Source organism: Syngnathus floridae, chromosome 15 (genome assembly GCF_059516105.1).
Source record: "Syngnathus floridae isolate MCC-2025c chromosome 15, RoL_Sflo_1.0, whole genome shotgun sequence".
NCBI classification, from domain to species: domain Eukaryota; kingdom Metazoa; phylum Chordata; class Actinopteri; order Syngnathiformes; family Syngnathidae; genus Syngnathus; species Syngnathus floridae.
The window spans coordinates 11,088,556-11,108,755 of record NC_142427.1 but is presented as its reverse complement, the minus strand read 5'-3'; the positions used below and the strand labels follow the sequence as shown (position 1 = coordinate 11,108,755).

The 20,200-nt window shown below is 44.7% G+C and overlaps 2 protein-coding genes across 7 annotated transcripts in view; one reads left to right on the top strand and one right to left on the bottom strand.

Moving 5' to 3' along the window:
* Positions 1 to 20,200, top strand: part of LOC148386691 (rho GTPase-activating protein 26-like) — a 76,613-nt gene that overhangs the window by 7,983 nt on the left and 48,430 nt on the right. The gene's annotated exons all lie outside the window — the stretch shown is intronic.
* spry4 (sprouty homolog 4 (Drosophila)) lies at positions 3,703 to 9,205 on the bottom strand. The gene is made up of 2 exons (XM_088399185.1): positions 8,913 to 9,205; positions 3,703 to 7,301 (listed from the first exon to the last, which is right to left on the bottom strand). Exon 2 carries the CDS (start codon positions 7,248 to 7,250, stop codon positions 6,144 to 6,146), a length of 1,107 nt encoding a protein of 368 aa, XP_088255311.1. The 5' UTR covers positions 7,251 to 7,301; positions 8,913 to 9,205; the 3' UTR covers positions 3,703 to 6,143.

The following is a 20,200-nucleotide window of genomic DNA, read 5'->3' as shown; positions in this document are numbered from 1 at the left end:
GGGGGGGGCGAGGGGCCCATTCCGATGCCGGCCAAGTAGATGTGACCATGTGAAAATTTACAAGCGCAACGTTTTTTTTTTTTTTTCTCTCCCCCTCCCAAGAGCCTCGTCAAGCAGATATCACGTTGGCACATCGGAGCATGGCAGCAGATGTGTCTGGCCCGCCACAACACAACTGCACGTCAAGAACGTCCATATTAGTTTCGGGCCATGTGTGCGGGTTGTTTATAGCGCCGTGAAGCAGTGTCTCGGCATGTGTACATATCCGTTCCCATCGAGCGCCCGTTTCCAGTCTGATGTGTAATCCGGATATATTTACCTCTTCTTTTCACCATCTGTCCATCCGTAAAACTGGAAAGTGTGATGCGGGGAAGGAGCGCTTAGTAGTGGCGAGGTGGGATATCTCCTCAAACTGCCAATGGCTCATACCGAGAGGTGTCAAAATGAAACAATCCAACTCGTCTGATTCCATCCTCTCAACAGTCAAGCCACCTGTTTTTATCCATCTCGGCGGCAGCCATTTTTGCCACCTCGACCGAAAATGACATCACAGTGCTGACCGTGACGATCATTACCTGAGCCCTTTGGCACTAAATCTTATTCTACATACACAATATTAATGAGTGATAATAATTGTTGTTTATTTGGTTGGTAAATAATGATTGATTGATTGATAAATAGGAAATGATTTGGCTACCTAACTGATCATCATGCTATTTTGCTTAGCATCAGGACCATCTGAATTGCAGATTTGTCATGTCGAAAGTTCCGGACCTTATTTTTCTACAGCTGTGGCAAATGTGAGTCAGATGCACGGAAGAGAATCCAAACAGTGTTTTGCAAGAAGACTTCTATTATTCATGTTTGTACAGAGTTCTTCCTGTGTATGTTCTGTAAGTGCACGAGTGTGTGTGTGTGTGCACTTTTATAGTGTGTCGCGTCATTCTCGAAGCTAGGGGATGAATGTTTGCAATGTTATTGTGTCGGCGCTGGCCCGCGTCCAGAGGAAGTGCTCGGCTTTGACAATGCGCTCAGCAGGAATGCACTGCAGGCCGCCGCCGCCGCCAAAGTGGGCGTGGCACTGCTCCGGGGGTCGGAAGCCAAGTTTGGTTACTTCGGCTTTTTTTCTTTTTTTTTTTTTTTTAAGTAGGGGACAAACCGTCCTGCTCTGTTGTTGTTCAGAAAGAGAGCGAAGGAGGAAGAGAGGTTTGTGAGTTCTTGCGAACCGTTGTGTGAACAGATGTGAATGAAAGGTGTGTGTGTGTGTGTCTCTGTGTGTGTGTTTTCCCTTGGAGAGGACGATCTGAAAGGAATGCAACTGTTTCCCTGCACATGTCCCCCCCCCCCCCCCTTAGGGAGCCGAGGGGCCTGTTGAAAACAGACACGCAACCATGAAACACACAAACACACACACACACACGCACAGTGAGGTTGTGGCATGGAAGGAAGTATCAAACTACACCGGCGGAATACTTATCAAGACTTGAGGAGCAAAAGCTGCCCATTAAGATTCCAGACTTTCCCTGCTTAACTGCTGCGATAGGAAAATAACAGGGTCGCTGTAGAATGCAGTGAAACATTTCATGCTACAAATGTTTACAATTTTACTTTTGCAACTACTGTCAAAAGTCAAAGAATACTTTGCAAGCATGACTTCCTTTAGTCCTTCAAAAAAAATAGCATCGAGCTAACTTTTTGGGGGTCTGCTAGAAGGATGTATGACATGAGCACAGCGGTCTAATGGTGCCGTCTCATGTGAGAAGGGCTCGCAAAGAGGCCACTGTGCTGGAGGCCTGCCTGGCTGCAGACTGGCAGTGCCTGGTGATAAGAGGCTGTGGCCTGGATGGCCTCTTGGAGGGGAAGTGATGCAAGACACTGGCTCTTTGTTTGGTGGCATTACTTGGTCCCGTGCCAGCGGCCCCGCTGAAAAGAAGCTGAGCGCTTGGCTTGTTTGCTGCCTGGGTGACTGACTCCATGGTGGACATGCTGACCGCTTGCATGACTTGCATAGAAGAAGGCAAGCAAATAAAAAAAAGAGCAGCTCCCCCCCAGCTAATCTCTTTTTTTTGGACTTTCGTCTGTGTTCAAAGTGACCCACGAACAGGTGAAATTAAACTGCTAAGACCAAAACATGGGCTGCTGTAGCAAAATGGAAACGGTGGTGTTAAATACTGTCGCAACAGACAAAGTTAGTTTCTTGTCCTCATTTCTACCAAATAGGGTCGGTCCCTTGCGTGATAACGGGCTCCATAATCCACCCACCCATTGAGTGACATTTTACAAGACTGGGCCCCCTGCACTGCCACATACCCGCACCTCCACTGCTCCCTGTTCTCCTCCGATTGTCCCGGCAGCCCCATGATTACGACAAGTGTTGAAATGTGTGTTTTTCCTGCAGCTGAGGCCATCCTGTCACACTCGGCTTCATTTTACTTTTGAATTCCGCTGAGGGAAGAAGTCGGGGTGGGGTCATTGGAGATACTAAGGGCAAACAATGTGCATGCAGTCCACAGGTCTTCATAATTTGCATCTGTGACATGTGTGGGGAGGGGGGGGGCACCTAAGATTGCATACTTCCTAACCACACATATGACAAATTTGCATTGATTCTTTTTAACACATCTCATTAGATTGTACAGGAATTGTTAAGTATGCAGGCCGGTAAGGAATTGGAGGGTGGTGGTGGTATGAAGCCAAAATGCAGGTGTGTGCGAGTGTGTGTGTTGACAGAGGCGACAGGTAAACAGGCAGGTTGCTCACCTGTTGCAGCAGAAGCCGCAATTGTGGCTGCAGGCCCTCTTTTGTGTGTTTGTGAGTGTGACTTCCTTTTTCTCGCTCTCCTGCTGTGTCACACCTTCGCCCCCCCGCCCCTTCCCTTCGACCCTCCCAGGTGCACTCAGGTAAACACCCAGGAAGCAAGTGTCGTCGCTGGGGCGGAGTGGGGGATGGGTGCACCAAGGGAAGCCGGAAGGCCTCGGGTAACATGCAGCACAGGTGGGCCGGAGTTAGCGTGCGCTCTCAGCTTTCGGAGGCCTTGTGGGGAAAGGAATGTGACACATCCAGATTGTCACAAAGCAACACTGTGGACTTGTCACTTAAACTACACGCACGCACGAATCGCATGACATCGTCCGCATCTGACAACAATTTCCTGAGACTTATGTAACGCTCTCCATTCGGTCGAGGCTTTATTTGACCTTGGTGGGCTTGCAATGTTTTATAAAGTGCGATCCATTCACACACACAGGACGTGTGCGACTCAGGAAATCTGCATGGTGATGTAAAAAACAACAAAAAAAACTTGTAAATGCTGTGCCATAAAAGTAAAAACAAAGAACAGCGGTTGAAGTGATTGCCTTCTTGTCACGAAAGTTCCTTTAAAAGACACCAAACCAAGTTGGCGAGTGGTTTTTCTTAGCAATGTTTAAAGTGGACCATCTTTTCTGATCAAAATCCAGCAATGCACTGCATTTTTTCAATTTAAATTGTAGTCGCTACTTGGCTTATCTCTTTTTGCTAAGTAATTTTCTAAGCTTAGTTGGCTTGTTTGTCTATCTATTAGCTAGCTGATTTGCTAATCTCATTTTGGAAACTTTTTTTTTTAATATATTTCCCAATTACTCCAATCTAAATGTGTCAAAAAGTGTGTAACATGCATTTTGCATTCTGAACAGCAGTTGACAAAAGAGACGAAACAGCAGCTTGGTGTATTTAACAATATATATTTCCATTGTCAATGTACATTCCATTTCAACATAAGCTTTTTTTCACAAACAGAAAGTTGGCATCTAAATAAATACTATATAAAATAGAACTTCAAAATAAATATATCTATAAAGGGAAAACTTTTATATGAGAGCTTTTTTTTTTTTCTCCTTTCTGTTATATCTAAACAAAAACCAAAAGAAAGAAGCACACTCTTCTTTGCTCCCCCAAACACTGCCGTTGCAAAGGCATAATCAGTATAAATTGGCCCCAAAGTGAGCGACAAAGGTGGAGAGGGTCATGGTGCTGTAGCATCGAGGGGGGGTTGACCATATTGTCATTTGAAGGATTTCTGTAAAATATATCATGTCAAAGCGAGGCAGCTTCCAAAAGGCAGATAGTTGGGAAAGACAGGCAAAACAGGCGGCAACAACACAACCAAATGTATGCAGAGCAGCTGTGTTTGTCAATCAAGACTGAAAAGTGGGGGGGGTCGGGGGGGAAGCAGCAGGAAATGAGTCGATAGACACGGGTGGATTGTGTTCCCTCTGTGCACTCCACAAATCCACAGGCGAGGGAGTTAGCTTAGCCTTCGCCTGCTAATGAGCCACGCAGGGCATCAGCAGCAGGAGTTGTTTTTTTTTGTCTTTTTTTTTCTTCAAAAAAATGTATTTTATTGCAGGGCACACTTTTTCCAATTCAAGTGCTTCCTTTCACACAAACCCTCCAAAAACCGTTTTTTTTTTCTCGTCCTTGCCCTGAAAATAGATATCTAATATATTCTCTATGTATTTTGTACTTAGTCATAGTTATAGTGTACCATGCAACCTTTCAAGGACATTTAAAAGTCTTCTCCTCTAAAGAACACAAACGTGAAACTATTTACAGCAAATAAGTCGTTCACCTGCATAGCTTCTATTACTAAACATTATCGTCTGTGATTTTTCGTCTACGAGTTCCGCCGCTCTTCTCTGATTTTGGCACCTTTTTCTAAACTGATTTTTTTTAGATTTTTTTTTTTTTAATATTGCCACATACATTCGATGGACAGTGTGTAATCAGCTTTGTGCAACAAGACAATAGTGAGCAAAGGAGTTTAGCCGTCTACCGTGAAAATGGAGAAACAAAGTATCACTTTATGCCCAAAACACAAAAGGCCTTCAGTCTTAAAGGGCAGCATGCTTTTTTTTTTTTTTTTTTCCTCAATTTTTTTGGGAGAAATGGGTTGTCATCATCCTCCCCTCCCTGTTTGTGCATAACCACTGCAGTGATCACTTCGGACAGCGAAGACATGCTACCGTACGTTTGCTTCCTTTGGCAAAAAGGAAAAAAAATAGTCCTCATGCAAGCCACAAAAATAGACTTTTAAAGAGAACGCTATGCGGCAACTAACGACGATGAAGACACTCGGGCCGCGCTAAAAGTAGCGCACATACCTCAGAACAGCTGAGGTGGTTCATACTGTGCTTTAGTACGTTCTTTAAAAGAGGTTAGCTTCCACATAAGAAAAAAAACAGCGTTGTGCAAGTGGCAGGTTTGATTTATTTTGACCGAACACTGTCTTCAACCCTTTCCGATGATTAGCTCCCGCCTTTTTTTGCTCACCAGTTGTTCCTTTTGCACCTTTTTTCCGTGCAAAGTCGATTTTAGCTTCGCAAACCATCTGCTACATTCAAGAAAACGGGGAAAATGGCCACCACACTACTTGAAGTAAGCAGTTCCAACGTCAAGGTCAATTTTACAGATATCGTTTTCCACTTAAATTTCTTGGCATGAGTTCATCATAGTTTGAAGCGGTCGGTCTGAGGACCAAGCGCCGACTTCCCAGGAAGTCTTGAATGCAGCAGCGGATCTTTAGAGGACAGTCCCTGAGAAGGTTTTGGGTTTACGAACTGATCTTAGATCAGCCTTCCGGTTCAGTTGGATGGTTTCAGCCTCGCTTTCTGAAAAGGTGTGATAGTTTTGCTCGTCGAGACGTTAAGGGGAATTTTAAATGCAAATCTGTGGCAATCATTGGAATGCTCAAGCCAGCAACTGTTGGTGTTGAAAGCAGGACACTTGGCTATATCTCTATCTCCATATAGATCACATTATTCTCTATAGTTGAACTTCTTGATATATGTGTATAATCCCATGGTCATTTTATGGTTAGTTACAAAATTAGCTGAGATTACATTGCGCCTTCACGGCAAAACAACCCAAACCGCGGTTTCTCACCCAAGAGCTTTTCGATCGACCCTTCCATACTCCGATTGAATCATCAAGCCTTTGGAAAACAGGTCAAGAAGCTATTTAAGTACCTTTTTGTTTTACACGAGTCATCTTCCAGCAGATTAATGGGGTTGGTTAAGGGGTCCCTAGAGAATGAATATGTACTGTGGTGCTGTCCAGTTTGTTTTTAAGCAAGGCCAACGTCGGCCAGACGGGATGTGTTGGTATCATGAGCCCTGCTGCGGTTTCTCGAGTGTTCCGGCTTTGGCTTCCACACCGCCTCCGTTTTTACAGGGAGGGACGGCGCTCTGCAAGTTCTTGCAGCGGCAGCCGGGCCTGCTGACGTTGTCGTAGCACTTCTGTCCCAGTTTGGCCAGGCCCGTGGCCGGCAGATAGCAAACCAGACAAGGCAGGACGACGGAGAGGGCGGCCATGAAGGACCAGCGCGCGCAGCAGTTGGCCTGCGAGCACGAGCACGGCTTGTCGGCGCAGGAGCCCTCGTCGTCCTCGTCCTCCGTGCAGTGGTAGAAGATCCCCTTGACCAGGCACATGCAGGTGGCCGCGTCCACCAGGCTCTGAGCGGAGCACAGGCACTCCTGGTTGCAGACCCAGCAGGCGGGCAGGGTCCGGGGTAGGGTGCACTCGGTGCAGCGGCACTTGCCGCAGTGTTCGCAGAGGAGGAGGTGCTTCTTCTCGGCCGGCGAGGACGGGATCAGCGCCAACCCCTGCTGGCCCCCTGTGGGCAGTTTCCCAGACTTGAGGTCCAGCGATTTAGAGGAGGAGGTGCAGGAGGAAGCCGAAGAAGAGGAGGTGAGGACTTTGGGTTCCGAGGAAGCCAAGCAGCCCGGAGTTCGAGTGGTGATTGTGTTGACGAGACCCTGGTGGGGGTGGGGGTCCACGGTGGGGGTCGGCGCGGCGTGATCCAGCAGCCTCTGGTCTGATGACGTGCTGCTACTGCTGCTGATGGAGCTGGGCCTCCCGCTGAAGGAGATCCACGGGTGGGTGGTGGTGTCGTGGTGAGTCTCGCACCGACCCTGGGGTTGGTGCTGGTGATTGTGATGGTTGTTGTGGTTTGCCCCCACAAACCCCTCCTGATTGGGACCCGCCCAGTTGAGCCGTCTGCCGGCCACCTTCTGACTCGACGGCGGCTGCTGGGAGACCACGGCGGGGCTGTCGATGTAGTCGTTCTCCACGTGCGACGACTTGATCTGATCGATGGGGTAGATGGTGAGGGGGTGCTGCAGGCGGCCGTAGGGCACTCGGCTGTCCAGCAGAGGCTGGGCTATGATGGAGGAGGACACTCCGGGGATGTGGTGAGGAACCCTGGACTCCATGTGTTGGCTGCTGCCTGGCACGTCGTCACTCTAAAGCAGCATTTAGCATAACTGCAAAGAAACAAGGCGAAGGTTAAAACCTGGTCCTTGCATTTGAGACAGGGGTCCTCTTTGCAATGTGACTTGACTTCTTTACAGCATATTCTGAGGACCCCCTGCACTTTCTGAACAATGAGTAAGCGTCAAATCCGATTGTTCTAATGGCATATTTTCACGATATACGGGGATTCCTACACAAGCTGTCATCTCTCATGAATGTACGCTGATGTTTTCCACTGTATGAATACAGTTCTAAACGATTGCAAAAAACTGACCCCACAACGATGTTGCGGCGCAAACCTCCCTCTGGCTGATATTAATTCAATGTACGTTGGTCTCCCTTTTTCCCTGGCATCAAAAGAGCAGGCAGCGCCACGGAGCGGGACTTGCATGTAAAAGGACTCCCTAAGACTGGGATAAGATGGAAAATATATAGGAAACGACATCCTCTTGTATCTTTTACTCACAGTCCCTTCATTTGAACAGACGTTATTTGTGGATGGATTGCAAGAATTGTGAATGGTACTGCCTATTGTTGAGCTGGCATCGTTTTTTGTGAATGAACGCTGCTTGACTGCACTGGCTGTTGCAAGCATGACTCAAAGCGCTGCAGTCATGACGATCTCTCTCTCTCTCTCTCTCTCTCTCTCTCTCTCTCTCTCTCTCTCTCTCTCTCTCTCTCGCTCTCTCTCTTTCTCGTTCTCTCTCTTTCTCTCTCTTTCTCTTTTTTAGCAGCCATGCATCCAATCTGACGTGTCTAACAACCCGATATGCGTTTTTCATTGATGACATTTACGCCATTTCTAGTCAAGACGTAAAATAAAATCGTGCGGATATGCACGTTTTTTCTTTTTGTTTTGCTCGTTTGTATAGAATGTGCAAAATCCAGTTTGTCAAACCTGTTGTTGCACTGCTGGCACCGACACACGCTTGTGATCAAATCGGGATCATTATAAGCCGGAACTGTGCGCGCATGAGCTTTATGTGATTGCGTGCACGCACGCACGCACGCACGCACGCACGCACCCCCCCACCAGATATGTGAATGGACTGAGTCATAAAAACCGGAGGCGGACGGCTCTGTCTCTCTATACTCAAATAGCGTGTTTGTATGGGCTTTGTAACACGTGATATATTCAAATTCACTCGGGCACGGATTAACCTTGATGGGAGGAAATGGCGCACGGCAGTTTTGAATGATGCCAGGTTAGGTTGCCAGATTCGGCGAAAAGCGATGCAAACAACGCATTTTTTATTATTATTTTTTTTTTTACCTGTCCCAATTTTTCCTTTTTAAAATTATTGTCATGCAGTTGGTGATGACTATAGTGGACGTTGGTGTAAAAACGGGGGTAATTAACACCTGTCATAGTTGGGTTAAAATGAGATTGCTGTCTGAAAAAGTGCAGAAAATTGACAATTTTCTGTCATTTCCCTGCACGTTTAGACGTCACAAGTTTGCCTTCCTCTGCCCTCAACTTTGCTTGGCGCTGGTTAAATATTGACTCCAAGTGCAAACACGAGTCGAGCTTGTTGCAAAATAGTTGCAATTTTCCCTCAGTGCAAGCGCAATGCTTATTTTGATTCAATTAGACACATCCACGTTAAACCAAGCGTACTTACGGTGCTCTCAGGGTAAAAATGTCATCTCGTCGTTGCGCAACACGTCTATTATTCCCAATCGCTTGCGTGTGCCGAGTATAGCTCCAATAGCAGTATTAAGTAGTCCAAATGGGTGTGTGTTCGGCGGGAGGGGGGGAGCAAGGACTCAAAATGTAAGGGGGAGAGAAAGGACGCGTTCTGTCGTTCTCTCCTCCGAGCCTGCTGGTGCGTAAAAAGGCGACTGCGGTTGTGGACGCGCAGCTTCTGCATGTGATGTTGCAACCTCCTCGAGAGGAGAAAAAAAGGAAGAAGGGGAGGAGGAGAGGAGGGCTGGGCTGAGTTTTTATGAATGGGAGGGTTAGGGAGGAAGGGGGAGAGTGCTGCGCAGATGCCTCGGTCGTTTTTTTTTTTTTTGTGAATGGGAGGGACTGGAACTCGGGAGGTTACATTTTTATGAATGGGGAGGATTCCGAGTGGGGCTGCGCATGCGTCACGTCGAGTTTTTTTCTTTATGTGAATGGGGAGGAACGGTGAATGAGACGAGAGAGAGAGAGGAAGAGTGTTTTTTTTTTTATCACAAGGGCAAAGTCAGGTCTGATTTCCATAAACACCTTAATCCTGCAAATGTATCTCTATATGCATACAGATCAGAATTTGTTTTCTTCCTTACATTTGCAGTGATTATTGCCTCCATAGCAGTAATAAAAGACTATTATTTCTCTGCTCATGGGCTCCGTTGGAAGGATGTTTGGTTAGGTTGAATAATAATGCTACAACGATCCACAGTCTTAGTCAATTTGAGGGCCACCATTATAAAGACACACTTTTGCTTCCTGTGCAACAACATGAGGTGAATAGTGTGAAGAAAGACGCACATACAATGAGGAGATGGCTGCTAACCTTATTAGAGTGTGTGTTGGTAGGGGGTAGGGTTTGTGTTGCTGCTGCTGGTGGTGGTGGGGGGGAGAGGGAGGGAGGGCAAACCAGCATGAGGGCAGGCAGGATTCACAAAAGGACAGGATGTTGTTGATTTGTACCGAAAGCACATGCAGGAAATGAGTGTGAATTTCCTTTCTCTTTGACATCCTAGTTTGGGCGCCTGTGTGTGTGTGTGCGTTTGCTGGTGCCCCGACACCCCCCCCCCCCCCAACCCCTTTGCTGCACCTCCCTTCCCGACGCCCTCCTTCTGATAGGGGCTTTTAACCAGTCTTTGGTTGCCCCCTAATAAGGGTTTGCATGCATCACCATGGCAATGACACTACCTCCAAATTGGGATTATTGCTTTTTGGACAAAGACACTGAAGGAGAAAGTGCATTCTTTGTATCAGGATCAACGTAGGACTTGCATGGAAGTTGAAGGACAGAAGCAATCAACCCCCTGTTGAAAAGTCAAGTCTTGTTGATTTGTTTCTATGTAAATATTAATAATGTGGTGATGGTTGTTTGGACTTCATTAATTTAATGAGGCAATTAAGGTTGTCATTGCATTACTGTTATTCCAAATGTATAATGGAAAGCTTTAAGTTTGTTATAGATAGACTTAGATTATACCAAAAGTTTACACCGTACGTATCTATCTTTTGGAATTTTGGCCAAAAAGTTCAACCTCGGGTTCTCTGGAGCAGAACAAAATCTCTTAAAGACATATGTTGTAGTTCGATACTTGCAGATGCAGCGAGTACACAGTAAACGTGACATCATTCAAGCAGCGCAGCTGCCTGTTGGACATGACTCGACATGGAGCGCTCGTTTCAGTGTTGATGTCTTGTTGGCGTGATCATCCAGGAGCACTATGCACGCACGGGGGAAAGGGCCTCTGTGTCTCTCCGGGCCCGATTCCGCGGCCCCCCTCGCCCCAAATTCCGTCCCTTCTCTTCCCATCCTATCCCATCCCAAGACACCCACCCACCCTCCACCCCACCACTCCTTCCGGCCACATCTGCTCACCACGGCTGAGAGTCTCGGGGTCATAACGGACAGCTCCATCTGCTCCTGGAACATATTTTCTATGACATGGATTTTGCACTCTAATTCAACTGAGGAATAAACATAACACTCCACCCAAATTGAACCACACAAATTGCAGTCTTTGTCAGCCTCTCAAAACAATAAGCAGGTCATTTCCCCTGTGTGTGTGTCTGTGTGTGTGTGTTTGTGAGCACACATTAGGTGACAGTGGTTTTAATGCAAATGAGCGCAATGGCTGCTCACAGTTCACATCAAAAGCTTCCTGTGGCAAGTTTGGCCTTCCTTCTGCAATACGCATCTCTCGACCATTAAATCTTTTGAAAGTGCATTTCACGCCATGTTGCTGTTTGTCAATCACCACAAAGAAACATCTGATGGGGCAGAATAGGCAAGCTTGAGCACGGGATTGCAAACTTTTAAAATAACATAATGTTAATAACAACTAAACACTTAGTTTTGACTAGTTCCACTGTTTAGTTACCAGTGCGCTAGCGTGCCGATTAACACTATCACAATTGGCAGTTTCTCGGAATCTCGATTCCGCAGCTCTTTTGGCGAACCCTGGTTCCTCTTTCAAATAAATCCCGCGAACTGTGCTCCGAAAAACAGTCATTTGAAATGTCAGTCCCGGTTTAAAGCACACCATGTTCCGCACAAAACTAGCAATTAAAAAAGACAGGCCCATTTTGAAAAAAAAAAAAAAACATTCGCCAATGCCACATGCGCATACAAACACAAAAAAAGTTATTTACTGACCCTGAGTTTGCAAGTTGGCTAAGTTTGCTTCCTCTAAATATTTGTGTTGTACAGGAACATTTAGCAATGTGTTTTGCCTTCTCTTGGATGATCATCTTATCTCTATTAGTTCCTGGGTCAGTTTCATTGATTATTCTATTTTATTCATTTGATCTGAGAGCATCAATGAGGTTAAAACATTTCATATGAATGTCAAAAAATATTTTCTACATTTTTTTCCTCCCCAAATATCATCACCTTGTTAAAGTAATGTCATATTTAGACTTCAAAATATGTGCTTATTATTTTATTGCCTGGCATAACATTCCTGTATAATTATTTTCGTCTAATGTTTATTGTTTGTGACATGTTGTAACCGACATGAGCACACAGTGGGATTAAGCTAAAAGCAGCTCTGTAGTAAAGTCTTTCGTTTGCCCATCGTAAAAGAGGCGTATTTCGAGGCTAGGTAGCTTTAACTCCTCAAATATTGACTTCCTTCCTTTGCGGCCCGCCTGCTCGGGAGGTGTGTTTGTGTGCTCTGGAGTTAGGCGAGGTGTGTAACGGGGGGTCTGAGTGTCCAAAGTCATCAGAATAAAAGAACTGCATGGCTTTTGGCCCGCCCTGAATGCAACACAATGGGATTTTGTGCATGGGAAGCGGTTATAATTAGTCAAATAAATACTCACTCGAATGATGATGGAAAAAAATTTAATCTACAAAGTGCCCTTAAAGTTAAATGTTAAACATTTTGCTTCTTAATTGAGTTCCTAACAGAAATCAGTATTGTTTGATCTTGTTTGATGTCTGAGACCAAGAATTAGAAATCCCTACTTTTGGGCCAACCACGACTCTTCTGGTTTCCTTATACTGCCGCCATGATGGGAAAACATTGAAAGCCAAATATATGTTGACGGGGAAGAGGTGGGGGTCATTTTTAGTAAGTGTGTGGGTTTATATTTAGAAGGACATGAATCAGCCATCTTTTCACTTCACCGCCACTGTTTGTTTCCACTCGCAGCCTGGATAGCCGTGACCGCTGAGGTCAGGCAGACTATATTTTCAAGCCTGTGACCTCCATGTTGACAAGCTTGTACCCGGCCGAAATGTTCTTACACACCAAAACGGTGTGTCGTTCTCAGCTGCCAATGTACTGCTTTCCCTGACCCCTGAACTGCCGCAGTGCTAACGCTGCTAAAATATCTAGTTATTGATTTCAATTATATTTGTTCTCACAGATAGCATTGTTTTGTAAGGACAGTAAAAACTTGATGTACGTTATGATATTTTGTGCTGAGCTATCATCACACAATTTTGATTATCGGTATCAAGGAAGTCCTCGTATTGTACATAATAGTCTAAAGTAATAAAAACACTGCGACATGGCAATGCAAACCTAACTTGAGCAGTGTAAATAATAGAAATATTGTGTTTGATGACAACATCCATACATGTGTGTTGGCGAGGCGTCCATGTTTTCCACTGTCCAGCCTCCGGTTAATATTATGTTTAATTCAAGGCATGTAATTAGTGTGTAGCCAGGTCTGCTTCTGTCTGGATCACTACTAGTAAATTGTGTTTTTGTGTCTGGCTGTGTGTGTCTTTGTGTGCTTGTGTGAGTGTGTTTGTTGAGTTTGATGTTAGACAGCAACACCGGACGGGCTGCGGCCTGCACTACTCGGAGCTTGAACCACACAAACACACGCAAGCACGCACGCACACATGCGGGAAGGGAAAATGAAAACACATTAGCGTTGGTTTGAGGCTTGTCATACATACAAGTACATAAATAGCAAAGTACAACCAACAGGCCGCAAAATACACAGTCAAACTAATAACCGTGCCAAACGACGAAGTTTGGAGCAAAAATGTCTTTATTGTGTGTTTAGGATTTTTTAAATTCGTCTATGCGTGTGTGTGTGACAAACTTGGAATGCTCAGAATGCCAGCGTCGCCGAGGGCCCGTGAGGCAACGGCCCTCGTGGCACGTCACGCTTTAGCGATCGGTTGCCCCCTAAGGGTCGGAGTGCAGTCGGGGTCTTGTCACTTCTCTGAAGAAAAGTTCAAGGGTCAACGTTCCTCCCCTTAGCCCCGGCTGGGGGGCTACTTCCCACTCAGACCGTGAAGTTGTGTGTGTGGGGGGGTCGCCTTTGAGCAAAACATTTTTAGATGAAAAGAACTGAAAGGGATTTTGAGTTGTTTGACGTGGCATGAGGTCATGCGCTCGCCTTCAAGGCGAACCTGATGCTTAAAAGTGACCCATTATCGACATAATTAAAAAACATTCAGTATGATTCTGTTTTATTTTGACATTAAACTTGAACTGGAAGAGTTTTTTTAGTTTTTGCTAAAATGTTGAGAAGGCTTATATACACAATATATACACATGCATACTATATGTGTATAGTGGACACAAGCTCAAATCAGAAAGGAAGAAATGGAGTCAGGCACACTCGAAGAGGGATGAGAGCTGCTGAGATAAGGACTGCCTGTTCGCATCACTAAACTAAGCAAAATAAGATTTGACTGCACGTGCGTTCCTTCATTTTGACACATCACAATAGGACAACGTGACTTGGGAGGAGGATGTGGCTCAAACGTGACTCCCGTGAGTCAGCGCCTCTTTTGTTGTGACCGACGATGAGGTGGCAAGTTTTCATACTGAGGGGGGGAACAAAAAATCAAGCCCCAGGATATGAATCAGAATCTGATTCACTATGCATAAAGGAGACAATAAACGACTTGTGGTTATTTTTACATGACAATGCTCAACTAAGATGATTCATTTCAGCTCTTGGAGGTCAATTTCTGATGATTACTGTGTAGTCTGATGACGTTTATGTCGGTCCTCCATTCTATTCCTGAAAAGCATTTGTTATATTTCCTCCTTCATAATATCCACGTGACTATGAATTAGGTACACCAGCTTCAAATAATGACATCCTGTGTCAAAAATGTTGACTTTCCAAAAAGCTAATAATGCTCACTTGTCACTAATGCTGTCAAGGTATGAATTTCCTGATGATCTATCGTTTCTTTTTCTGACCTGAAGCGTTGACATATGACCTCTCCCTTTCTCCATCTCACGTCCGCATCCACATTTTGTTTAATTGAGGCCCCCCGGATTTTTAGCAGATTAGCCTGGGCTTTTCCCAGGTGAACGTGTGTGTGCGTGTTGAAGCAGAGAGGGGAAGTGAACTCTTTGATCAGGCTAATGAGCTGCCACCTCTTCCTCCAGGGCCTGCAGGGTTGCACGGACACCTGAAAAAACACACACCGAGACCATGCGTTGTCGCGCCCACGCACAATGCGGCACACCCGCATCCTGACGCCATTATCCCCCAGTCACCCCCTGCCAGTCACCTCTATCCAAGTGTCAGTCACACCCTCACTTCACCTCCAGTGCCCCCACTGCTAGCTAACAGTAGCCTAAACCCTCACAATGGCCGAGCCACCCACCTACTGTCGTGCCCCCCTGCCTATATCCCCTTTCTCACATGATGGTGCCAACCCTCGATTGCCAGGCCTTCATCTCGGTGCAATGAAGTCATACAAATGCAGGGTGGGAGGTGACCACCTTGTCAAATTTCAATCTAAAAAAATAAATAAAATCTAAAACAAAACAAAATACACTAAAACACAAACTGTGTCTACAAACTAAAAAAAAAACACTCCAGAAAACAAATTGAATAAGAAAAAACGAACTCAAATGAAAATGATAAGCCTGGTCCCAATCAACACGTTTAATTTTCTTCAGTATGTGATACTTTGAGGCCAAAATGTCAATAAACAAAGTGTCATAGAGCAATTTAGCTTTACCGCCTTTACCTTTCAATCACAACCCCTTATTGACATTTCACCACAGGAAGTGTTGCCTTTTGTGGAAGTGACAAAGTGTAACTCATCAGTGATTGGATGAAAACACATACATGGTGACGAATAGCCCAAAAAAACCTCTTGAGAGTCTCTGCACAATGGAGTTGTAAACAGTAGATAAGATAAAATAGTTGGTTCCTGTTTTCTTTATCCGTCTATTTACTGATATTTATTATCTAATTACTTGGAAGTCTAGTAGATCCTCATTTAATTGCTCAAAAATGGTCATAAAAATAACTTGGCATTTCATTTATTCTGGTTTTATAAGAAAGGTGATGCTTCAAGCATACAGTTCTTTTCTAATGCATTATTTTAAGATTTATTTAGTTCAGTCAATAGTTGATTTGCTTTTGGAGTCTATGAGTCTTTGTGTTTTTGCTTGACGACTTCACATCAACACTATGGTGGCATTATGCTACCACCATGCCGCAATTGCTTCCAGTCCATTTCTGGTTCTATGACATTCTTCCTTTTGCCATCATTGGTATTGATGTTGTCACACCCACAAAAAAGCCTCAGAAAAAGCATTACACTTGATTTACTGCGTGTAGATGTTTACTAAGTAGTGGACGTCCTGTCTGGAAAGCATCACCCCACCCCGCCCCCGCCAATCACTGACAAACTCTCCAATATGTCCCTTGCATGCAAGGCCGCATCACACTCATCTGCATCATTTCAATAGCTTGTTATCACAGATGTCTCCATGTTATTTATAGCTGTCGAATGGAACAACACACTCTCATAGGCATGTTACTGGAAAGCCAACCCGCCCAAAAAGTTTCAGAGGTGCAAGAAGAAATGTGTGATGATCCCGATAGAACCAGAAATTTAGCAAAGTCCCGCAAAAAGTCAGCAATCCAATGAAATGTGTCTATATTTAAGTTTGACTGTTTTTCAAATTTAGTAATATAACTTTATTTGACTTTTAATGTTGATTGATTATGTTCTCTTTGGTGCACTGTATAAAAAAATGGAACCACTTGGAAGGCAACCAGGAACGGCTTGTGTCCCACTTTGGAAGTTTTACTGTTGATATTTTTCCCTTCACTCAACTAGCTCATACCATATTATAGCCTTGTGTGTGTGTGTTTGTGTGTGTGTGTGTGTGTGTGTGTGTGCAATGGGGAATGGTGGTGTCTCAGCACGCACACAGGATGTTTTCACAGTGATCACTTTGGACAGGGTGATTTACATCCTCTGAGACCGCGTTGAGAAGACACACGCACACACACACGGATGACTTCCTACCATCACATCACTTCAAGCACATTACATTGACTTCCATTCATTTCCTGCAGCCTTAACTCTAATCCTCACCTTAACCCAAGTTGAACTCGAGCTAATATCAGGGCCTTGTCCGCTCATTCAGGCACACACGCATGCACGCTGGAACTTCAAAGTCCAAAAAAGCGGAAGTGGTGGCTGGCAAGAAAACTGGTTGATGATCAAACTGGTTTAGCAGGCCTTGTGATAATGTTTGTGTAGTGAGTTTGTCCCACGAGTGTGTTTCACATCTTCAAGCCAGACTATGCTTCCGCTCGATTCTCCATGTGATGAGGCTGTTGGTCAAATGCTCCAGTCCAATTTCCACATTGAAAATAGGAGCATATGAATTCATGAGGATAAGCGGTGTGGATAATGGATGGATGTGGAAATGTCGCAAATGTTACCATTGACTATAGGAACATCAAACATTCATTTGTTCCGTCGTCTGTAAATTACTACCATACATTGATGTTCTCCATCACAGGACTCCCCCCTTGATAGAACGTCCCCATTCTTCCCGTTGTTTTCTGGTGCAGGTGAAAAGGATCCTGGGAACAGTTGGATTCCTCTTTTCCAAGAGCGTCTCATTGTTCACAGTTCAAAACAGAACAAAGATCTTCTCTGTGTGGGAAGGCTCGGGAGAAACCCAAGCCACACTGTAATGGCCCCGGTGTAACAAGTGAATCAACCGGATACGTATGTACGTGGGAGATGAGACTCCCATTTGCTGGAGCCCAAATGTGAATTTATGCCATTTTGTGGCTCCTCTTGGGTCCCGGTTTGTTTTGGTAAAAAAAGAAGTGCTAAGGTTCTCCTGTTTGGAAAATTTTCCATAACATCTGGAACCAGGATCGGCATTGACCTTGAAGTTGACCAATACCCAAAATGAGCTAACGTGGAATGTATTCAATTTTTCTTTCTGATCTGAAGTTTGCACCAACTCTAATCCGTAACACTCAGTTTGTTGGTAGTGATTCTTCACCATCATCGACATCGTTGAATGGTTGACTGACAGTAATGGCTGGAAACAGACAAAAGTACATCCGGGGGCCCAACAGTAGTCTGTTCAGAAGCTTTGCTGGTCCTCCAGGATGAAAAAATAGCCCTGGCAATGCGGTCTGGAATCGCTATTTAGCAACAGTGAAATAGCAGACTATGGTCTACAAGGAAAACTGGGAAGACACTAAGAGCGTCTACCTGCAATATATGATGCACTTTTATTATGGCAAGTTAACAAACTTGACTGGAAAGTGGTAGAGAATGACGGATGAGGATACTTCCTTCAAGAGAAAGGTTTTCTCATCACCTCGGGCTTTGGCAGGAGAGCGAGAAGTCAAAAGCCAGGCTGACTCCCAGCCAGCGTGTCAAAGCTTTGTATTCTTTCGTTACGAACCCTCGCATCCCAGATCATGTGTTTGAAAGAAAGCAGATGTTTGGAGCAAAGCGGATTCATGGCTTCAACAGGTGGCCAGAGACATGCCTGTGCGTTCATCACAGAGTGGGACGTAACAAACATATGGACCAGAACAGGATCCCTTGCCTTTGAGACTTGAGGCAAACTTGTCTCTTAAATATCAGAACATCTTATCGTTAACGGGTATCGTGCTACCGAAAGCACACCGCGTTCTTTATCTACTCGAAAGACGCCAAACGCCTGAGAGGCAGCTCAGAACATCTGCCAACCTGACTCTGGCGACGGCCGAGAGGATGTTTGAAGCTCTTCTGCTGAAGTCATTAGTAGCTTTCTGGACACAAACGTTCCAGCTGGATCGTACGAGCGTCAAAAATCTGGAGTTTCAGATTGGGACGCAAAGATTTGGGGATCTTTATGGACAACCGTGATTTGTTCCTGACGTGGTAGAGCGGCCACAGGAAGAAGCAATACGTTCTCTCGTAACAATTTGACAGTCCATTGACAAAGAGAGACAATGAACAATCCTCTGAAGAAAACGTCACAAGTGGACACACACACTCAGTTAATACATAAATTATGGAAGGTGCACTTCCTTCCATAAACATCAGCTTGAGTGCAGCAGGCTAAAGCCACAAACCCTTTTCCATAAAAGATTTACCTAAGGGAGAAAAAAGCCCAAATTCCTGCACAGCAGCCAGAAAGAGTTCACAGTTAGTTGTTGTCTGTCTTTTTGGGTTGAGCAGCAAAATATCAGACAATCAAGTATTTCAAATAAATTGTCTGAAAATCTTTCACACAGTCCTTGGATGTATTCCATTTCCATCGTCTTGAACTGATCACTCCAGAGTTGCTGTGAGTTCATGTTTATATTACTTTTCAGTTCCACCCAGTCTTCTTTGCGTGAATCTACTTTTCTCCATAAAATGAATTTTTCTTTAATTCAAACTCTATAATGAAACTGTTGATCACCTGTTGACTTCCACTACCAGTGATGGCCTCTATATTTCAATGGACCAAAACTGGTAATATTTTATTTTGGCTAAAAAAATCATACTAGATAAATAGCTGCCTTACTGTGCGTGCAAGTGAAATCAGTGAAGACCTTCATCTAATATAAAACTGACTGAAGGCAAAAAAGGGGCCGAGATCCACGTTGTAGCAAATTAAGGTTACATGTCCGGAGGTGGGACGGAAGCTGCTCAAGCAAAAGTGGAAATAGCAGCAAAGTAGATGAGTGGAAAGCAAAGCTCAGAGGCGAATCAAGCAGTCGTCCGGTGATCATTTTACAGGCTGAGAGGAAGTGTTCATGCAGAGGGAAAGGAGCCAGACAAATGAGTTGAATGAGGCCTAAGTGGGCGGTAGAGCTGGCCCATTACTCCAAGCCTTGGAATATAATTTCAGCCCTCAATCTACTATTTACTTCCAAATTAACAAAAAAAAAATCCCTTACGAACAGTAATAATAATAGTAAGTTTTGCAGCACTACAAAGCTTCACTTGCCCCATAGCTTGTGCAAAAAAAAAAAAAAATGCTGCAAGAAACAAAAATATTTTCATGTACTCTTAAATAAATATTGAATCGTCCATCATTGCTTAAAACACATCTGGACAAGATGCTCGCCATAAAGGTGTCATGTGCTGACATGACAGGTATGGTCAATAAAATCCACAATGTTTGGACTGTTAATCCCGGATGCTGATCAGTCGTGATTATATATATTATTTGGAAACACAGGAAGAAGAATATGACCCAGATGCTCATTGGTTGACGAATCTCTCACCCGCCACCTTTTTGCACATGGACATCAGGGACACATGCATCCACATTCCAAATGTCACTTTCCTTCCCCCCCCTTCCTTGTCAGCATTGACACCGTTGCACATTTCGACACTTCTTCAGAATTCTCCAAAGTGTTTTTAATCCTTGAGGTCTCATGCAGGACTCATACAAAGTTCAACATCAGAGCAAAAGGCAACGAGGTGTGCCGGAGATGACAAAGAACCTCAAAATGTTTAGCCACGCTTAGCTGTGGAGCAGGTTCAAAACAGTT

Excerpts from the sequence above, each read along its gene's own strand:
- spry4 (XM_088399185.1), bottom strand. The coding sequence starts at position 7,250 with ATGGAGTCCAGGGTTCCTCACCACATCCCCGGAGTGTCCTCCTCCATC.